Here is a 22688-nt window from a genome sequence, read left to right as displayed (position 1 = left end):
TAAAATAAATAAAAAACATAATCCTAAATACCTGTTTTAAATAAATAATAATAAAACATAAATAAACAAAATGGTCCCTAGTATTCTTTTGTGCATAAGATGCCATTAAAAATGCAGCAACGGAACAGTAGTTGCTCCTGTATGTCACCATCTACTAACCATGCTACTGCTTTCCAACTGCAACTCCTAGCCATGTTGGGGGGCACCTAGGGGGTGGTACCAAGGATAGTGCTATAGGTGGGGATTGGCCTTGGCCTTAGCTGATGCTACTTTTACTTCCTCCTGGGGAGCTACTTGTAAGTAGAATTTAGAGTAAGAGTAGAGTAAGTAGAATGGAATGGGGTATATTTTTCATGTAAGTATGGAAAAGGGGGAGTGTCAGAGACTAGACTTCAGGAAGGGTTCAGGGCATTTACATAATAAACAGTCATCTGGCTGGAGCATCTACAGAAAAAACAAAGCTGAGCATAAAGGCTACATATACAAATAACCCCATCCATTCTTTGTATGTTGGAAGCTGTCATTGCCAGCAGTATGTTTCCATTTAGCATGAAGTTGTGCTTTAGGGATACTTTCAGACAGGGTGATAGTTTAAAGGATAACTGTCTATTGATGTAAGGCCTTCTGGCGGCCATAATTAGACCATCTGCTGGCATGCTAACTATCAACTGATACCTTGTTAGCGAAGTGTACTTCACGCTGCCTGGTCTGTAGGAGGCCAGTATTAGCACTGCTACTTCTGTAATAAGCGGCAGACCCCATACTGTGGTGGGAAGATGAGGTGCGGCCTTTGTCAGACTGACTCCCAGTACAGTCAGCAGCAGATAATCTGCGTTTTTCCACTCAAAGTGTTAGTTCACCTTTACCCAGAGCTTTTTTTTCTCAGAAAATAGGTGCAGGAACTCAACCACGACCCGTTCAGATTTCACAAACAGTAGAAGGGTCTTAAAGGGGCATTAAATACCATAACTGCATTACATACAGAGTGCGGAGTTCAGGGGGTTACAAAGCTGTCACTTGTAAACACAGAAACCCGACTTCTGTGTTTACAAGTGATTGTGGTGAGCAGGCACCAAAGGGTCTGAGCCAGAGGTGGTGGAACTGAGTTCCCCCAAGTTCCCCCTGAAAAAAAGCCCTGCCTTTACCATGAAAAATGCAGGTAAGGTGTGTCTGCAGATAAAACTGTGCAGCTTTGACCAAAGTTGAATAATGGTCTTGCTATAGGTATAGGCCATTTAAGTATCTCATGTAGCCTGATTAGGAAATATTGGGGGGGATTTGAATCGGAGAAAGAGCTCACTCCTGTGATGGTAAAGGTGAACAGTAAACCTTAGGAGGTTTTCCAGTCAGGCTTCATTATGTACATACATGGCCCACACCTATAACAAGGGTATTATCCAACTTTGGTCAAAGCTGCACAGCTTGTTTTTATCTACAGCTGTGCTTTATCTGTATAGGGCAGGGGTTTCAAACTGGTGGCCCTCCAGCTGTTGTGAAACTACAAGTCCCATCATGCCTCTGCCTGTGGGGGTCATGCTTGTAACTGTCAGCCTTGCAATGCCTCATGGGACTTGTAGTTTTGCAACAGTTAGAAGGCCGCCAGTTTGAGACCCCTGGTATAGGGGGTACTTTGTTAAAGGTTAACTATGCATTTGAATTCTTAAAGGAACAGTCCACCCAAAAATGATTTTCTAATTGTAGATGGGCTGAGTCAGACCCTGCCTTCTAACATGTTTTGGATACTCCCAACAGTGGCATTTCCTTAAAGACTGCCAACTCCGTCCTTCTCCATCTGGTACCTTTGGTTGGTCACATCCACCATTGTGTGTTCCAGCAGCTTTTGTGGAATTTCTACAGTATATTAAATCAACTAGGATAGTTGGAGCCCCTCCAAATGTTCGCAGCATATATGCATACCTGAAAACTCGGCACAGAGATCTCATCTAGTCCCTGAGAGATACAAGAAACTGATAGGATTTAACTTTTTCTGGCATCTGCTAAAAATTTAAACACCAGTTTTGGATGGACTGACCCTTTGTGTAAACGCACAGTTAACTTGTATGTACTTGTTTTCCGCAATTGTACTTGAGATTCATGCATTTCTTTGAAAAGATCATACAGAAAGTGGGTCAGCTGAAGTTTAGTGATTTTTTTTTAATTAGGAATAGTACTTACACGAATCAGAGTGTCTTATGTGCTGGTGGTGACTATGTCCCTTGAAATCTTCATTCCTCTGCTCTGGTTACCCCCGCAGCTGTGATCTTCCAGTGCTGCAGGGCTTAAAGTGATTCTAAAGGCTCTTGTTTCCCTATAAAAATAATAAACATGTTATACTTACCTCCTCTGTTGCAGTGGATTTGCACAGGGACCCGGATCCTCCTCTTCTCGGGTCCCTCTTCTGTGATCTTGGCCCCTCCCTCCTGTTGAGTGACCCCACAGCAAGCAGCTTGATATGAGGGCACCCGAGCCGAGTCACATTCAGATGTGGAGCCCCGACCTGGCCCTGCCCCGCCCCCTATCTCACATTTGTGTGCTAAACTTTCTTTAGTTAACAGAAAGCTGTCCCTAACATGACCCCCAAGACCAAATGTTCCCAGTCCTTATCTGTTTTAAAGATGTCTTAGTGGATAGAATGGAGTTGCTGACCAAAGGAGTAGAGCATGTTTACTTTGCAAAGTACATTTTCACTGTGAAGTGATTTAAAGTTGTGTTCTTTAAATATCCATTTATGTTGAACGAAATTTCAAACACCCATATTTTGCTTGCATGTGATTGGATGATTGAAGTTTGCACAGCTTCACCTCATTCACTAAGCTAAATAAAAATTCACTTTGCTAAGTTAACAGCCTTTAGCGCAGCGTTCTGCATATTGAGGCCTGCTCTGAGCTGTTGGCGGTCTTTTTCTTGTCCTTTTCCGGCTCTTGGAGCACTATTCCTACCACTACTACAAGACCCTATTCCTACCACTGCCACAAGGCCCTATTCCTACCACTACTACAAGACCCTATTCCTACCACTGCTACAAGGCCCTATTCCTACCACTGCTACAAGGCCCTATTCCTACCACTGCTACAAGGCCCTTTTCCTACCACTGCTACAAGGCCCTTTTCCTACCACTGCTACAAGGCCCTTTTCCTACCACTGCTACAAGGCCCTATTCCTACCACTGCTACAAGACCCTATACCTACCCTGCTACAAGACCCTATTCCTACCAATGCTACAAGGCCCTATTCCTACCACTGCTACAAGACCCTATTCCTACCACTGCTACAAGGCCCTATTCCTACCACTGCTACAAGGCCCTATTCCTACCACTGCTACAAGGCCCTATTCCTACCAATGCTACAAGGCCCTATTCCTACCACTGCTACAAGACCCTATTCCCACCACTGCTACAAGGCCCTATTCCTACCACTGCTACAAGGCCCTATTCCTACCACTGCTACAAGACCCGATTCCTACCACTGCTACAAGGCCATTGTCCTACCACTGCTACAAGGCTCTATTCCTACTACTGCTAGAAGACCCTATTCCTACCACTGCTACAAGACCCTGTTCCTACCACTGCTACAAGGCCCTATTCCTACCACTGCTACAAGGCCCTATTCCTACCACTGCTAAAAGGCCCTTTTCCTACCACTGCTACAAGACACTATTCCTACCACTGCTACAAGACCCTATTCCTACCACTGCTACAAGACCCTATTCCTACCACTGCTACAATGCCCTATTCCTACCACTGCTACAAGACCCTATTCCTACCACTGCTAAAAAAGGCCCTATTCCTACCACTGCTACAAGGCCATTGTCCTACCACTGCTACAAGGCCCTATTCCTACCACTGCTAAAAAAGGCCCTATTCCTACCACTGCTACAAGACACTATTCCTACCGCTGCTACAAGGCCCTTTTCCTACCACTGCTACAAGACCCTATTCCTACCACTGCTACAAGGCAATATTCCTGCAACTGGACACCAACAGTGGGTCATAATCCCTGCCACTGTTACCAATGATGGAGCACTTTGCTTTCCATTGATACCATGATGGTGCATTATTCCTCACCTTAATACCAACAATGGGGCATGATTCCTTAAGCCAATACCAATGATGGAGCACTGTTCTTTCTCGTATTGATTACAGGAGTTATGCAATTGTTTTAGTCCCACTGATGCCTAAGCTGGAAGCATTTTTTACTTCACTGATGTCACAACATTTTCTACTCTCACTGGCCACGATCTGGCTACCCTAAATTCTTAAGGACAGTCAACTGGCCCTTTGTTTAGACATTTTGAAGACCCCTGCTTTAGTGCATCAACCCCACTGTATACGTCTAACAACCTGTACAAAAATAACAGAATATAGAATTTGAAAACTTTATTTGGCTACCCTGGAGAAAGGTATTGTGGCACTCTGCTTGTTCTTGCCCAAAAGTTATGAAGCATATTCATCTGTTCAAAGGAATGTGTTCTTAGGTTTAGCACCTCCACAGTACAATTGTATTAAAGAAAGTACTGATTCTATTATCAGAAATAACTGTAACACTATGTTCCTTGCAGTTTTCATGGATATGTTCTGCTGGCTGACTAATAGGATTAACTTTCAAAAATGAGATTTAAAATTTAACTACTTCATCTGAGTTTTTGGGCAGCTTTGAGTCGAGATTGTCTGCATGCTGAAAACAAAAGAAGATATGCTAGTTTTATTTTTGTTTTCTTATCTAAAACTTTAAGATTATAATTATAAGGTATATTTTGGGTACAGCCTTTAGCACAATGTATGTAGATCTTCATTGGAGGAGCATTTCTATTGTAAGCTCTAAAATATGATCTGAGTTGCCCCATAGCAATCGAAGATTTAAAACTTGATGTATATGATGAGGCCTCATGGGAAACCCACTAAAGAAACTTGGTAAATATGTGCATTCAGGGTTTCTTGAAAGCCCCTGAACCACCTAAACTCAACCCCGCCATGCTCCCGCATTGCCTCGCTGGTAGGCCAAACCCTGTGTAAGTTTATGTTGGATGTTCTGAAGCTTACACATGTTTGATGATATCCCTTTGTTGGCATTATAGTGTTCAGGACTGGTTATTTGCCATTGAGGTCTAAACACTACAACCTAAGAGGAGGTCACATGCTCCCTTATACCCAGAACTACTGGGTATTTACTAGGGGTTGTGATGTGGTGGGGAAGGCAAGTATAGGTGGGTCAAGGGGCAATGATCAAGAGACTCTGTCACTAGTCCCTAAGGAGTCCCCTGCTTCTATATTCTGTATCTCAAAGGCACTTATGGTACATATAGTAACCGAGATTATTTTTTGCTTTTCATATCAGTTTTTAATTAAGTTTCCTAACCTATATAGCTTATGAGCTTCAAGAGTGACAATGTGTCAGAGAGACCAACAAAAATCTTATGTGTAGCCCAAAATGCCTTGGGCTTCTCCCTAAACACTATGTGGGTCAGCAGCCTGGGAAAGGTAGCTCTGCACTGTCCTTCTACTTCTGGACCCCACCAGAATTAGCAGGCTGAATATGCTAATGTTATGAACAGTGCTTTAGGCATTTCAGTACTTAAATACATAATTTGAATTGGAAAATATCTAAAAATATAACTGATTCCAGTGAAATGTACAGAAAAAAACAGCTTGCTTTATAAAGTGCCACATGGGTTATATACCGAGCCAAGGTAGATAGTTGTATGTTACTAATGCTAAATGTAATCAGATTTGAACATTTAAAGTGCAGATAAAAGAAAACCAAATGAAATACAATGGCAGCACTAACTGATTTTGTTTTAAAATTTCTAGTTGTGCAAGAATACATAGATAATGGTTTATTCCAAATGTCTAGTTTTAATATATAGGTTTTGGAGACAAAATTGGTAAGTTTACAGGGTGCATTTTAATGAACAGTGGCTCACAAAATGACTCGCATGAAGGCCCATTCACTTATTCAATGTAGTAACGCATTCTAAAACACATGTTACACACGGCATCTAGCCCGTCCTATGTGTGGAACATAGTGGTGCTATTCATTTTGAATGGCACCCCAATGCATTGTACACTGTATTTTGAAAAAAGGGGCATACATGTTTTTTTTCATCCAATGTGGTGTGTTGACGAACCATTCCTAATAAATGGGCTGACTTAACGCAATGCACAGTAACCCAACATAAAAGTGTGAATGTGAAACTTCTTTCATCTTACACTTTGCACCTAAAATTATACAGCACAAGAAGCCTACCTTTACCATTATCGGCCAGGGAACCCTGTTTGTGAAACATCTTTGAAACTGGTTTATAAGAGGGGCTAGATTTCCCTGACACATGGGTAAAGGACAAGTCCAGCCAAAGCTCGTTTGGATGGGCTTCTCCTATGGATAACAGGAGTGCAATTCGTTTTGCACTCCTGTGACCTGTTTTCAGCAGAGAGCTCTCTGCTGACGTCACAGAAATCAGTCCAGGCACAGCGACATCCCAACAATGAGAGTCTGGATCCGCCAGGTGCCTAAACTGACACTGGTCTCAGCCTCTCAGCGAGCTGCGGAGAGCCTGAGACAGCCACTCCCTGCCCCTCCACAGCTCAGCGCTCCAGTGGAGGAAGCATAGCTTCACAAAATTAATTAAGAAGTAGCAGGAAGGTTCGCATGTACAGCTTCCTCTCCAGCAAGGAGAACACAGAGCTGCACAATAGTGACCTCGCCAAACCGCATTCCAATTCTCCTGAGACTAGCAGTCAGTGGCAGCAGTGCCTTAGATAATTTCACATTGCAGGCATACAACTGGTTTGTGGCAATGGATGTACTGTTCTAGTTCATTAGAAATTCAAGAGAAAAAGTAAAGGTAAAATTCTGATTAAAGGTACATTTTGCAGGCTTTCTGGCTTGGATACAGCCACATTTTTTTTCCTGGATGATATTGGCAATGTACCAAATTGATTTAATTTGTAATGTAACTTGTTACACTAAAAATCATTGATTGGAACTACCTGTTGTCTGGTATGTGCATTTTGTAATGCTCTAAAATATTACAAAATGGCATTGCAGATGGCATTACGGTATTGCTAAAAAAAAATATATGAAATAAGAAATGTTTGACCAACAGTGGAATTTTCAAATGATTTAAAGGTCAGCTCCACCTATACCTGTTATATAAAAAAATTGTGGCTGCTGATAGGTTGAATTGCCATCTGGCATGTTGCGTGCATCAAAGGTTCCATTGGTAAAATGTCCCCACAATTGTTTCCACCCCTGCTTCAAGACTATAGTAAAGCCGGCCAAGCTCGTGGCAATTTTCAGTCAATTTCAACCACTATGGAGCCTCTGGGAATCGCAAATAAGATTGTAAGTAATCTACCTATGCAGTCTACCATAACCGAGTTTGTTTGACCAACAGAATTTGGTTGATTGGGTACTCTCAAGTGGATAGTAAATTGACATCTTTAATACAGATAATTATAAGATTAAATTATAAGATTGAGTTAAAATGGAGTCAGACAAGATAAAGTGATCACATTTTTCAATCAGGTTAGATTGAATCTCAAATTCTAATGTCGATATCTCACAACCGAAGACCTGTCCTGAAGACATAAAAAGCTGGCATGTGATTCACCTTGCCAACAACCACCCAAACATTTATTGAGTAGTTGACCTTTAAACAATTATTCATCTACATATATTTAGGAGTGAAATGCAAGGTCACATAATGCTGTAGACTAAAAGTGCTATTGGTTTCTGGGTAAAGGCGTATACCTCATTATACTGCATTCATTAACATATTCTTTGGTGACAGAAATATCTGTATAGCTAAATGCAGGTTGAAATGATCTGAACTGTTACATACTAGATATTATTTATAGTACTCAATTAATGTAATTTGTGTGTTTTAATTAGAAGCAAAATCAAAATGTTGTGGTAGAAGTTGGCATATAAACCCAAAACTGTTTAAAAAAAAGACCCAGCAAAACCTGACTGAATGAAGCTCTATACTGTTATTAGGCAAAATATATCTTTAGCGTTCCAGTGTCTAAAACGTTAATGTAAAGTTTATGGTTTTAGGGTAAGTGTTAAATCATTTTCAAAATTGGTTAAAGGGAATATATAGTGGTGTGTATATGTGTTCTTATGGCAAGAATATATAATGTAATATAGAAGGTTTTCTCTCTGGCCAGCAGATGGAGCTCTGGTCTCCTGTTGTTATGCCAAGCATTGTATCATTTTGAGCTATGCCACAAAAAGCCAGAACGCAAGCAGTCATCACAGCAGTGAATCCTCCCTGAGCATAGCTGCAAAGGAAGCTGGGATGTCTATTTAGTTAACCCATTAGAGCTTCCCCAGAGCATGGGGAAGCACCATCTGCTGGGCAGTGGGAATCATCTAACCCTTGCAGTGCAGGTGCGGCCCGCTGCAAAGGAGAGTTTTTACTTTGCAGCGGGCCACACCTGCACAACTTTTTTTACTTTTGCCAGAGTTGGACTTTACAGAATCCTACATAAAAGACATGATGAAGTTTAAAAAAGATTTAAAAATAGCTAACCTAATTTACCTGTAGTTTCTCTTTAAGCATTAGGTTTAAAGAGAACCTGTTGGCAATAAATAAAAACTTTTCAAGGCATCCTGTAAAAGAATACATTTTATACTCGCCTTTCTGGGGGTTGGTGATCAAAATCTTTTTGTGTGGACCTGACTGCTAATCAACACTTTAGAAGTGTGTCACATGGCGTGCTCCTTGATGGCCACAGTGGTTCCTCCTGTTAATACTGTTGTGGCTCATTTGATGGACTCCTAGGTCCCTACAAGACACAGAAATGTCTTGGGTCTCAGGGGTCGGTGGGAAGAACCACCGGTGGCCTTGCTATGCTATCCAACACAACCAGAAGTGTTGAAAAGCAATCTGACAAAAAGGTTTACAAAAGAGCAGCCATTTTGCACACCAACCACTGGCAAGGTGATGAAAATAAATCTTCTTTGACACTGCGCTTTGAATTTATTATTAATACTATTTTTTTGCTAACAGAACCACTTTAAGTGTTAGGGGGGTTAGGTTAGATGTTAATTTTAGGAGTTTGGTTAATAATCCCCAGTATTTTTTTTTTTAAATAGCTAATAGGAGAGCCTAATTACTTATTGTAACCTGTTAATAATATCTTTTAGTCTTTCTGGTTTTGCTGTGTGTTCTTTATATGTTTTGGTTTGGTTTATACATTTCAGTTTTTCAATGTTTAGTTTACAAAAACATTCATATAAGGGTTTCCACCTATTTTTTTAAACGTCCTCAAAGGTAACCGCCATTTAAAATTTTCTCCTATATTATGACAGTGCCCGTTTGTTGGCCTTGGAATGTACCCGATTAGATCATTTCACCCTCTTCTGCTAATTTCATTACTTTATATATTTTCTGAAGGGATTTTCCAGCTTGGTGTTGGTGTCTGAATTTATTTTGTTTTAATCTTTCTGTCTCATTTACTGCTCTTCCTTGGAGAAGAAGGGGTCCACACCGAGGAACTGGACAGTGAACTAGGTAAATGTTACTCATATTTCTCATGCTGTTGATTTTTACCATAAATGGTCCAGACAGAATGTTATTTTTGGTTTTCAGTAGAGCAGGAAAGAGTAAAAAAAAAAAAAACAGATTTTTATTGACGTCTGTGTCCACAGTTGGAGAGATTGACTATAGATGGATTGAAATGTGTCTGGTTCAGCAGGGACCTGCCAAATTTCGATCAGTGTGTGTCTCTCCCTGTTCAACAGAAGTACATTTTTAGAATGAACAAGTTGGAAAACTTTTGCTGATCAGTGACTGCAGCCAATCAGCTAATTAGTGTATTCTGATGGTGGCAAATTACACTACCAATGGGGCCATTCCAACAGGAGCCAAAGAGAAATCTTTTAATGGGGAAAGCAGGTCAGGAAACAGCTGACCAAATTCAATATCCTTCTTGAATCTTGGTGAACTTTGTGAATTTCTTCCAGATCTGTACAGTAATCCAGTGAGAGACTTAAGCCGGGTACACATGGAATGAATGTCGGGGAGACAAAGGCTGGTTAAAAAAAAAAACGCAGATTTTCAACACATGTGGTGTTCTGTCAGATGATAATGCTGTAAAACCAGAATCCAACCGACTCACGATCAGCACTCTCAGCCAATAGCAGAGAGTGCTGATCGTAGTGTTCGGGTGGGGGGGGGGGGGGTTCCCCTGTCAGAACACAACAGCTCAGTGGGTGGAGATCGCTGAACTAACCTTGCATGGAGCTGACCCTTTTTTTTTCACTGGTTGAATGAAAAAGAATGAATAGTGTGTACGCGGCTTTAGCCCCTGTGCAGGAGCTTCATCTGATAAAGACCGGTCACTGCTGCTCTCTTGTGGTCTTGTCTTCGCCCCTCATGTAGATTTCTGCAGGCAGTCTGTAGTGGGTGAGGCCTCCTGGATCCTTCCCACCGCTCTGCTTTTTGCACATGCTATGCACAGCACAGTGATAATGTCACTACTCTTTATATTATGTGGATTTGCAAGGGAATTTGGTATACACAAAGTGATTATACTGTATATCCTTTGTGGCAATTGAGGAATACATTTTAATAGAAGTTTGTTGCATTCAGGGTTCAGTTTTAATGCAGAACTATACTCGCCACCACTCTAGCTACGTGACATCCATGAGCTCCCTCACTTGTGCCAACAATTCTCTGGCTTCTTCCCATTTCACAAACTTTCACATCTTGATTGGCTTGGCCCCGATGATGTAACTCATGTGCATGGGAGTTCATTCATCCTGGGACAGAAGTATGCAGAGCAAGTACAGTGAGGTACATGTGTGTACATTCTAAGGAAACTTTGCAACAGGCAAGTAAGAATGTTTTATTGCAGAAGAGACATATAGTATATATTCTCTATAATATAACACCTGCCGTCTTACAAATTCCTTTTGGTTCCACTTAAACAGGCATTTCCTATCACTTCTTATTGTGTCTCAGGAAGGGAACTAGGAAGACATTCAACAATAAAAGCCTAACAGATGTTCTAATCTTTCCTTACTCCACCAAAAAACTGAAAACAAGCATTTGTTGGAGTATTTATTTAGGCCTTGTTCGCATAAGTGTGCTTGAGCGTACACCTATGCAAGGGCCAAGTTTGCCCCCAGGGGATGCACAGGTGTTCCATGCATCCATGTGGAGGCAGCCCCACATCAGTAGGGACACAGCAATGATACAGTCACTGCTCCGAATTTGATATCCGTGTGGATGCGGGTGCGTGTCCCTCGAAACAGACAGCGCGAGTTCGGAAACTTGAGAACAGCAGCTGTGTCCATGCAGCCGCTATGGCCCAGTTGACATGAATAGGCCTATCAAAAATACTAAAATTGTCCGGAGCCAGAATATATAAGAGGTACAAAACAGTACCGCTTGATACTCATCCATTCACTCCAAATAGGAGTGGGGCTCAGTAGCAAAGGCCAACATATGAAAAGAACAGAACTGGTCCAAGAAGAGGGGTACGATTCAAAGTACCACACAGTTGAGCCACAAGGAGATAGTACCGCAATAAATAGAAAGGCCAAATCTAAAAATACAAAAGTTTAATTATATTATAAACAATGAAACAAATGGAATAAACAACCTCCACCTTCCACCATCTAAAAAGACAACATTGTAGCAAATAAATGTCTAGACACCATCCATGCATCCACATATATATAACTATCAAGTCATAAATAGAGCATATAATGAAATAGAAGACTCTAGCAGACACCGGTAACTGGGTAGCCCTGCAACTCTGGTAATAATGAAGTAGCAATCAATTATTGCAGTGACTTAAGGATCCAGAGGGCTGTAGACCATGGCTGGAAAAATAGTACAGGAATGTATGTGTAACTGTCCCTTATGTAGGCCGTGAAAATAAAATACTAATGTCACATGAACACGTGAGCCGGAAAACAGGCAGATAGAAGGAATGATGGTAAAACACCTTATTCAACAAGCTGTAGCATTGATGAAGTGGCAAGCAATCGAGGATCAAGCATGAACAGATCATATGTAAGTCATCAAACAATCTCATTGTTTAACTGAGTTTGATTGACAGCAGCAGAAGCAAATGGTGCCGCTGCTGTGTCTCAGCCAATCAGGAGGGAGAGTCCCGGCCGCTTGAGGCATTCGTGGAGATGCACTTCAGGTAAGTATGAGAGGGACTGCTGCACATAGAAGGCTTTTTATTTTAATACATGGAATTCATTAAGATAAAAAACCTTCTGCCTTTACAACCACTTTAACCACTTCCCACCCACCATATAGTAAAATGACGTCGGGCGGGATGCGCTCTCGTTCTGGGATGACATATGACAGTGCCCCAGAACAGCCGCTCTTGTGCACTGATCGCACCGCGTTCTAGTAACATGGCACGACCCGACCCCAGTAAAGCGCCAATGATGGCTCTTTACCCATGTGATTGGCTGTGTCCAACAAGGACACCCGTTTACCCATTTGTCGGCTCTTCTCGGCTCAGGGGAGACCTGTACAGGTATTCAGGGCACCGATCATCAGTGCCCTTATTACATTACGGGCACTGTCCAGCAGTGCTCTTCAGTAACACCAATCAGTGCCCATTAGTGACGCCAGTCAGTGCTGTTTTTCAGTGCCCATGAATGAATGAATTGCCTCCAGGCGCTTTTTGCAGCCAGTGTCTTCCTGGCTGGTGCGGTCATTTACCCCCTAGGATCTCGACACGCTTGGGACACACAGTCGTACACACATATATAAACATATACTGGGCCAATTTAGACAGGATCCAATTGACCTACCAGCATGTCTTCTCAGTGCCTGCTCATCAGTGCTGCCTATCTGTGCCTATTAGTGCCCAACAGTGCCACCTATCAATGCTGCCTATCAGTGCCTCCTCATTAGTGCCACCTCATCAGTGCCGCCTCATGGGAGCACATCAGTGAAGGAGAAAAATTACTTATTACAAAATTTACTGACAGAAACAAAGAAAAACTTTTTTTTCCCAAAATGTTTGGTCCTTTTCTTTTTAGCAAAAAAAAAAAAAAAACACAGCAGTGATTAAATACCACCAAAAGAAAGCTTTATTTGTGTAAAAAAAATTATAATTTCATTTGGGTACAGTGCTGCATGACCACGCAATTGTCATTCAAAGTGTGAGAGTGCTGAAAGCTGAAAATTGGCCTGGGCAGGAAGGGGATAAGAGTGCCCAGTAGGCAGGTGGTTAAAGGGTAAGTTCACCTTTATAGAAAAATTTAAGGTAAACATACACAGGTCCCCCTCCTCACCCCCAGTCCCACTGACCTGGATCGTGGGGATTTCCCGTTTTGAACCCCGGTATTATTGCGTCAGGGGTCTGGGGGTTAGAAATCCCTGCAGCTGAATCTCCAAAACGTACCCCGTCAGGAGGGATGTTTCTGAGCATTCTAATTGGTTGACCAATCAGAACCTGCGTAGCCCGCCCTGTCAGTGGGAAAGAAGACGCGTGAATGCCGAGGGGATTTCTAAGCCCCAGACCCGTGAGGCGGCTATATCGGGGCTCAGAATGGGAGATTGCCGTGCAACAGGTCATCAGGACTGGCATTGATGAGAAGGGCATCCTGTGTAACTTCACCTTCCAGATTTTTCTGTAAAGGTGAACTTACACTTTAAGTACGCCCACGTGAATGAGGCCTACATCCCTGCTCTCAGTATACAGGAGAGTATATTCGAGGTGTCCTCAAATGGTTTCTACACTTTTTTATATTTATTAGAGTTATAAAAAAAAAGTGCAGAAACTTTTTGAAGAACCCTCAAACATGTCTTGGTTCTTTAATTTTCATTTAAGCTGACCCCCCGGGGGAAAAAAAAATTACCCTTGCATTACTTACCTTATTCCTCATCTTCCCAACAGCCAGCGCTCTTCTCCACTGTCTGATATTCTGGGCTCTAGGTGGGCCCCTGGCATGCTTCCATACAATGCAGGATTACTGCTTTTGTATTGTATGGAATGACATCACAGAGCTACAAGCAGGCAGGCAGTGAAGGGAAGAGGCTTTGGGGGATCAGAAGTTTGAAGAGTGTGAAGCCTGCAGAATTGAGAGATAAGGCAAGTATATCACCTTACTCATCACCCCCTAGGCCAAATGAGCAGTTAACCCCTTTTTACCCTGGAGCTTAGCTATAAATGATCTTGGTTCTTTAGTTTGCAGCTTTTATGGAGATGCTGATTTTAACTGATCAAAATGCATCATGTGACCATGCATCTAGATTTTGCAAAAGTTTGTCAGTTCCATGTGTGTACCAGGTATATACATAAATGTATGTTTTCACATTTTGTGGATTTTTGACATTGTTTTTGACTTGACTATTGCCCACTTGGTGCAGACGTGACCACATAATGTTTACTACTATAGTTTACAATAAGAATTTATCAGCCTGCCTGGTACTCTTTCAAGTGTTGGTGTCCTCCTGCTTGACCAAGGTTTTTAACAAAACAAATGCATAGGCGCCACCTGCTGGTAAGATCTGGTATTGTGAAATGACTTTGAAATGGTTGTAAACCCACAGAAAAGAAAAAAAAAACATGCAAGACAAAGGCATAATGAGCTAGTAGGCATAGCCAAGGCTACCATGGCAGCTTCCTTGGCTGTCAAGGATCAAAGGGTTCCACTTTAACTGCAGTTAATCTGTAAGGCCTCATGTACACCGCTGCTGTGTAAACGGACGTTTAGGAGCAGTTGGGCATTTTTTTTAAACTGCTCCTGCACTCTCCTCTATGTTATCTTATCAGTACATGTACACAGGTTCGTTTACAGATGTTTCTAGGCAGTTGGTTTTTTGGAACGCAAAAAAAAATGGGTTCAGAAGTTTTGTTTTAAAACACGTTCATCCACGTTTCGTTTACAGGTGTTTTCATTTTTGGCTATTTTTAAAAAAGTGCAGCATGTAAACGTTGCAAAACAGACGTTTTAAACGTGGGTTACTATCTGTCAAGTTAAATTGTTCAGGAGAGGTTGTAAAAACGTACCATATACATGATGCCTAAGGCCTTGTACACGCGACCGGATCTGTCCGATGAAAACGGTTCACGGACCGTTTTCATCGGACATGTCCGCTCGGAGATTTTGGTCTGATGGTTGTACACACCATCAAACCAAAATCCGCGCGGACAGAATACGCGGTGACGTGAAGGTGACGTGATGGCGACGTGCGCGAACCCGGAAGTTAAATGCTTCCACGCATGCGTCGAATCACTTCGACATCGTGCACGGGTTCTCGGGCCAGCGGACATGTCCGATCGGTCATACTGACCATCGGACATGTCCGGCGGACATCGTTCCAGCGGACAAGTTTCTTAGCATGCTAAGAAATTTTTGTCCGCCGGAAAACGGTCGGCTGGACAAATGTCCGCTGGAAAACGGTCCGATAGGCCCTTCACATGACCGAACATGTCCGCGGACCAGTTTCAGCGGACATGTTCGGTCGTGTGTACGAGGCCTTAGGGGACCATTTTATCTTTAATGCCAGACACAGAATTTTGATCAGTGTAGTGAGGATACAACTGATGCTTTGCAAGCGCTCTAGTGGTCAACTATATATTGGGAAATGTGATTAATATAAATTAATTAGCCAGGGTCAATTTTCAGAAAATAAATAATAAAAAATGGAGGAGAACCTGGCTATATAATGAGTCAATTTGGCCATCCCCTATACATATATATTTACCAACGTTTGTACACAATGATAAGATCATTCACTAATTGCATTCACACACATATCTAAAAAATATTGTGCATGTGTAACCAATTTCTTTTATATCTGGATAGAGTAAGGAAGCGTTAAAACCCCTGCCAGGTTATTTTTATGCTCTCTGTATAGCATTTTATGTAGGCTTTCAAGTGTGTCCTTAAGTGCCACCTACAGGTAAAGAATGTAATAAATCAGATCTTTAAAAAATAAATAAAAAATACTGTTAAATTCAAATTGTCTATATATTCTCTGCCAATAATTTTTTAATCAACTACAGCAATATATTGGTATAGGAATTGTTTAGATCTGTTGAGCACTATGAGTAATATGCACACTAAGCACAGTATGCAAGTAATGATTCTCTATTCCTCTGCTGTTTAAGAGTGTAGAGACTGATTGTATGCTCATCGAATGAGAGCTTATTAATGGTTCTTGTCAGACCTTCTTTCTGGGAGTAAAGGGTGGTTATAAACAGACAGATTATTATAAGTGATGCTCCCTAATTTCTTTTTTTTACTTATATTCATCTTCACCTTGCTGGATATGCACACTCCTTGTGACTCCTTGCAAACTGCTGCTTCTGTTAATGCATTGAAAAAAAAAATCTTCATGTATTCCTATGGAAAGGCCTCCCACCTTTAGGATGCATAATAAATAGCTGGTATTTTCATAATTAACGGATTTTATTCATGCATGCACAGAAGTAGTAGCTTTCTGGTCAGGGAACCTTGCAGCTGCTCCTGTATGGCTCCCAGTGGTTCACACAGTAAAGATCTGTCAGGATTGAGGATAGGTGAGTATAATGCCGCTTACACACGATCAGATTTTCCATCGACGGAATTCCGCTCAAGCTTGGCTTGCATAGACACGGTCACACAAAAGTTCTCTGAACTTTTGACCGTCAAGAACGCGGTGATGTACAACACTACGATGAGCCGAGAAAATTAAGTTCAATGCTTCCGAGCATGTGTCAAATTGTTTCGGAGCATGTGTCGGAATTTTGCGTGTTGGAACAATCGAAAATTTGAGAACCAGCTCTCAATCTTTTCTTAGTCGAAATTCCGAGAGCAAAAGTCCGATGGAGCATACACAGGGTCAGAATTTCCACTCAAAAGCTCACATCGGACTTTTGCTGTCGGAATTTCCGATCGTGTAAACGGGGCATAATGCTTTAAGAGGAGGGAATCAGTTAAGAGGACCTAAATTATAGAAAATGTACCCAAAAAAGGCAAGCCAATTAAAAATAATTAGTCACCAGTGTTTTCTTTTGGCTCCCTACAACTGATCCTTTGCCCATTACTGATTTCCCATGCCTTGGTCTGTTTGGTGTCTCTGTGAGGAGCCAACAATCCTGGTAGAAGAGCAGGGTTTAACTTCTACATGCCCTTCCGATGGCTGGTGATCTGATGACGAGTAGAGTAATGATCAAAGAGCAGGAGGAGAGAGGTGAATAAAGAATCCACAGAATGAATGAAGTTTGAAGCAGGGTGATCCTTGCACTGCAGGTCATCAGATACGGCATTCTATCCAGCAAGTAAAGCCGTGAGCAGCACAGGAATGACATTGCCAAATATAGGAAAACTAGCAGTCATTAGTGCCTTCGATGATTTTACAGTACAAGTATACAGCTATGAAACTTAGAACATCGGGACCTAGGCACAGGAAATGTATATGATAGTTTGCAGGAGCAGTTCGACATAAAAATATATTTTTCAGGATACTGTGCTGGCGCAGCTAACATTTCCAGATGTTCCCTGAAAGAGCAAATCTTTCATTTTTTTCAGTTATGGTCACCTTTAAAGGAGAACTGAACTAACTTTAAATCCCATCTCACCCCTTCCTTCATCCTGCGTTCGACAACAATCCTGCATTCCAGATTTCACCTGCAGCTTTCCCATTGCAGAACAACAACCTTTAAATGCAATGGCTCCCTATAGGGAAAGTGGGATTGATTGATCCTGCTACATATTTCTAGAGTTTATGACAGCTGCGGGCCCCTCCATATTGCTACAAAGGGGGTAAAACCATCAAACAGAAGAACAATTAAAGTATTTTTTACTTCTTAGCAATAAGTTACTGCCTGTCAAGTCAGATAGTTTAATACAGAAATGTAGTCAAATATAATTAACCAGCTTTTTGAATTTAGTGTTGCTTCGGTGCCTTTTAATAATTTCCTTTCCATTTAGGTGGCACTGAAGTGATGCATTTAAAGAACTAATAGAGAATTAAAAATGACTAATTGCACTCCATGATGTCCACTTCAATAGCAGAGAATGTACAATGTGCTCAGTTTGATTATTTTTCATGCCGCCTTTCTCTACGAGTGCAGAAAGTGTGCCTCCGAGACACAAATTCAACCTGTGCTCCTCCAGCAAATTAATCTGTTTTTATAAAAATTAGTTTTCTTAGCGGAACGTGACTGATAGCCCAGATTTCACAATTCAGGGACTGATCGTAAACCGTGAAAATTATGCAAATGATGTTGATTGTGTAACTGATGGAGAAGAAAATTTCATTGAGCCTTGTTCAGTTCTGTTAGGTTTCTGCTGAAGAGTCATAAATGAAAAGACCACTTAGGCCTTGTACACACGATCAGTCCAAACTGATGAAAACGGACTAAAGGCTGAAGTCTGATGGTCTGATGTGCCTACACACCATCAGTTCAAAATCCGATCGAGTCCAACGCTGTGACGTAAAACACAACGACGTTCAATGCTTCCAAGCATGCATCGATTTGATTCTGAGCATGCGCGAGTTTTGAACCGATGCTTTTGCGTACTAACCATCGGTTTTGACCGATCGATCATCAGTCCGATTTTAAAGCAAGTTTTAAAACTTTGGTCTGAAGGACAAAAGTCTGATGGGCCATACACACGGTAGGTTTGGACTGATGAAACTGAACTTCAGTCCGTTTTCATCAGTTTGGACTGATCGTGTGTACAGGGCCTAAGTGGAAGAATTTTGTGAACTGCCAATTCGATGCCTTGATTAGGGACCTTCACATTTACTCGAGCAGTTGCACTAACTTTCCAAATAAAGTTTGGGCTGGGTTTTCACTCAAAAGCAGTCTTTCTTAACCAGGGTTCATTGGATCCCTGGGTTTTCTCCAGAGGTTGCTAGGGGTTCCTTGAGCAATGAGCAATTTCTGCCTCTAATGTCTCATACACACGACCAGATTTCCCATTGTGAAAACTGCCTTGACAGCTTTTGGCCAGGAAAACTGCCCATGTGTATGCTGCATGGCAGTTTTCCCGACAGGAAAACCGCAAGGAATCCCGGCGGAAAAAATTAAAACATGTTTTCTTTTTTCCTGACGGGATTCCCTGCGGTCTTTTTTCCAGGCAGTTTTCTTATAGGAAACACTGCGGTGGAGCATACACAAGGCCGGGATTCCCAGCCAAAGCTCTCTGAATAGGGGGTGGCAGCTGCGACAATGGATAGATTCATGCAATGCATGAATCTATCTATTGGTGATAGAGCGGTGCAGGAGAGAGGGGGCGGCGCTTCTGTGCCCTCTATGGATACACAGTCACTGCTGCGCACTAAACTTTTCTGAGCTGTAGATGTAGTAATTATTATCGGAGTTCTCTGAGACAGGCATCTCAAGGGTTCCTCTGTTTTTAAAAAAAGTTGAGGAAGGCTGCAAGAATGTATATGTAAAGCCAATTGTTTTTTGTTTTGGATAGAGTAAGAAATCGGTAAAAAAAAGATTTATTCTGTTCCACGTCTTCTGGTCCTGTCCGAGTCTACAGACGTACTGGGAAGAAATCAGGCGCATAAAACAAAAATTCTCTGACCGTGTAGTCCCGAATGACCCAGCGTACTTTCTTTTGCATGCGAATGACACCCCGGCGCGAATATACAAGAAGTCTGTTGTTCGCCACTTACTAGACACAGCAAAGGCGTGTATCCCGCTTTGCTGGAAGTCCCCGAATCCTCTGGTGGCCATGTGGTTGTGGAAGGTGGATGACATCAACAAAATGGAAGACCTTGTTCTGACAAAACAAGACAGGAGTGAACTTTATTCCCAAACTTGGCAATTATGGAACATTTTTACATATTCAGAGGAGGGCCAAGCCCTCAGAGGTAATCCTTAGAAACTGTTGACGGGGGTTGCCCCCACTAGACTCATGGAGTAGACTGCCGGAATTGCTCCCTGGAGTGGACCACCAGATGACGTTTGCTGACCATGCTTGTGATTCCCCCACCCTTGGAGCACAAGCGCAGCGACATCAGTCTTATGGACAGTTGGCCATTCATAACTTCATTCAGCTCCACAGCTGTAGGTCCGTACCTCGGTATGGACCCACTGCTGGAAGAATAGTTCGTAGGAGCCTGTGCTTTGCACACGCAATGAGGTTGCAATGTGTTGCAGGCTCTAGTGCAAAACAAAATGCACATTTTTTTTTTAATCAGCATTTGTGCCTCTTTATTATATATTTGTTTAACAACAATTTTAACTTTTTGCTATAATAAATATCCCCCAAAAATATATTAAAAAAAATGTTTTTCCTCAGTTTAGGCTGATACGTATTCTACCTATTTTTGTTAAAAAAAAATCGCAAAAAGCATTTATCGATTGGTTTGTGGAAAATTTATAGCGTTTACAAAATAGGGGATAGTTTTATTGCGTTTTTATTATTTATTTTTTTTTTTACTACTAATGTTGGCGATCAGCGTTTTTTTTTCTTTTTCGTGTCTGCGACATTATGGCGGACACATCGGACAATTTTGACACATGTTTGGGACCATTGTCATTTTCACAGCAAAAAATGCATTAAAAATGCATTGTTTTCTGTGAAAATGACAATTGCAGTTTGGGAGTTAACCACAAGGGGGCGCTGATGGGGTTATGTGTGACCTCATCTGTGTTTACAACTGTAGGGGGGGGGTGTGGCTGTAGGTGTGACGTCATCAATTGTGATTCCCTATATCGATGACGGCGCCACAGTGAAGAACAGGGAAACTGTGTTTACACACAGCTCTCCCCGTTCTTCAGCTCCGGGGACTGATTGCGCCACTCCAGCAGCGATCGAGTCCGCGAGTCCTGCGGCCGTGGTCACGGAGCTTCGGACCGGGTCGCGGCCCACGGCTGGGCATTATACAATCATGTACAGGTACGTGATTGTGCCCAGCTGTGCCGTTCTGTCGACGTATATCGGCGTTAGGTGGTCCTTAAGTGGTTAAAGAGGTGATCAAATACCACCAAAAGAAATCTCTATTTGTGGGGAAAAAAGGACGTCCATTTTGTTTAGGGGCCACGTCGCACGACCGCGCAGATGTCCGTTAAAGCGACGCAGTGCCGAATCGCAAAAAGTGCTGTGGTCAGGAAGGGGGGTAAATTCTTCCGGGGCTGAAGTGGTTAAAGAGCTTTAAAGCCACAAGAAACAAATGATTTAAACCCTGATAGTAACTTAGTGTAAATAATGTATTTAAATAATACTTTGGTGCAGCATGTAAGCTCACAGTGCCTTTGCCTTTATACATGGTGCACTGATGACATTCTGCTGTGAATTGACAGACTACGGAGGCATGCGAGCGTAGCGTTCCCCTGGTCTGCCGCCAAACGCCAGTGAAAACATCTTCTAATTAGTTTGTGTGTGTGTTTTATGTCTTGATAGAGTTTAGACTGCAGTTTCTCCTATCCTTATGTTACTGTAGATGAATTCTGCTGTTCCTGTGTAAATGTGTTTTCTGTTTGTGCCCATCAATGCAAGCTGGCTGTTATTTCAATGCACGGGCCTCATTTAGAGTGCTATTAAACCCTAAAGCAAACATTTACTATACTTGAGCCTACCAATTTTTATATGTGGTGGCTGCATTTGTTTTCTTTTTTTTTATTATTATAATATAATACAGGATTTATGTAGCGCCAACAATTTGGGCAGCCCTTAACAAAATGAAGGCAGATGTTACATTACAATTTTGATACAAGAGGAAGGGCCCTGCTCGATAGAGCTTATAATCTAGACATTTTTAGGTAGTCTTTCCTTTATTTTCACCTTGTAATCCAGCCAGTAAGTCTGTTGTTTATTATTAGCAGCTATCATGCAAATGTTGCAGGTAGAGGGTGGAGACAAATCATTTACCACTGAAGGGTACTTATAATGATCGGATTTTGTTGAACCTTTTTCCCCAAAAACAAAAAACTGTTGCTGTAGCTGCCTATAAATCTAAATCTGCTAGTACATCTTAGGCGGGGGCCGTACATGAGCCAGTTTTTGTTGTCTCGATTACCCAATCCACATGTTCAGGGTGGACGGGGGAATCCTTCCTTGCTGTAATGCTGCAGCTTATTGTCTGCGGTGCTGATCAAGCTTAAAAATACCGAAGGGGAGGATAAACAGAAGTTGATTGACTTCTATTCAACCACAGTGCCCATGCATGGAACAAATCTAGGCCAGCCCCTGCTGAACCGACCAAATTTCAATCTATGTATGACCAGCTTAACCCTTCCCTCCCGTCAGACTGACAACGCTGCTGCCAAAAGGTATCGCTGTTGATCTTCCGACAGTATAGAGACACTGATCCAGTAAGTGTGTTACTGGCTGGATCCCCAGGTAAAATAAAAGAAAAAAAAAGCCTAAAAAAAGAAAAAGAATGCAGTCACCATCCAATGATTAGTAAGCTGAAATATATTACATTTTTGGTTTTAGGCTTAATACTGGTTTAACTATTTGAGTAGCAGCCTGTAGATTTCCATGGTATTTTTCAGTTTTTAGTGCTCTTATTGTTTGACTGACAATTACCTGGTCATACAACACTGTACCCAAACTATGTTATATCATTATCAAAGACAGAGATTTCTTTAATTAAACGCTTTTTTTTTTTACCTAATATATACGACATGTATGTCTTCAGAATGTAAAGTATTTGGAAATCTCCCCAATGAGATGCAGAGCAAAAATAAATGTACCGTATATACTCGAGTATAAGCCAAGTTTTTCTGCACATTTTTTTGTGCTGAAAA

The 22688-nt window shown here is 41.8% G+C and overlaps 1 protein-coding gene across 10 annotated transcripts in view; it reads left to right on the top strand.

The window, feature by feature from the left end:
• The window catches only part of MAGI1 (membrane associated guanylate kinase, WW and PDZ domain containing 1), a 693886-nt gene that overhangs the window by 525236 nt on the left and 145962 nt on the right, over positions 1-22688 (top strand). For 6 of the 10 annotated variants that reach the window (XM_040359184.1, XM_040359186.1, XM_040359183.1 and 3 more), the window contains exon 7: positions 9479-9517. The exons of 1 other annotated variant lie outside the window; for it this stretch is intronic. In XM_040359184.1, coding sequence (XP_040215118.1) covers positions 9479-9517 — 39 coding nt within the window. The remainder of the gene's footprint in view (positions 1-9478; positions 9518-22688) is intronic. 3 more of the 10 variants (XM_040359189.1, XM_040359182.1, XM_040359190.1) reach the window with 1 other exon arrangement.

This window comes from Rana temporaria, chromosome 7 (assembly GCF_905171775.1).
Source record: "Rana temporaria chromosome 7, aRanTem1.1, whole genome shotgun sequence".
NCBI classification, from domain to species: domain Eukaryota; kingdom Metazoa; phylum Chordata; class Amphibia; order Anura; family Ranidae; genus Rana; species Rana temporaria.
The sequence above is the reverse complement of the archived record's forward strand: the minus strand, read 5'-3'. Positions and strand labels throughout refer to the sequence as shown.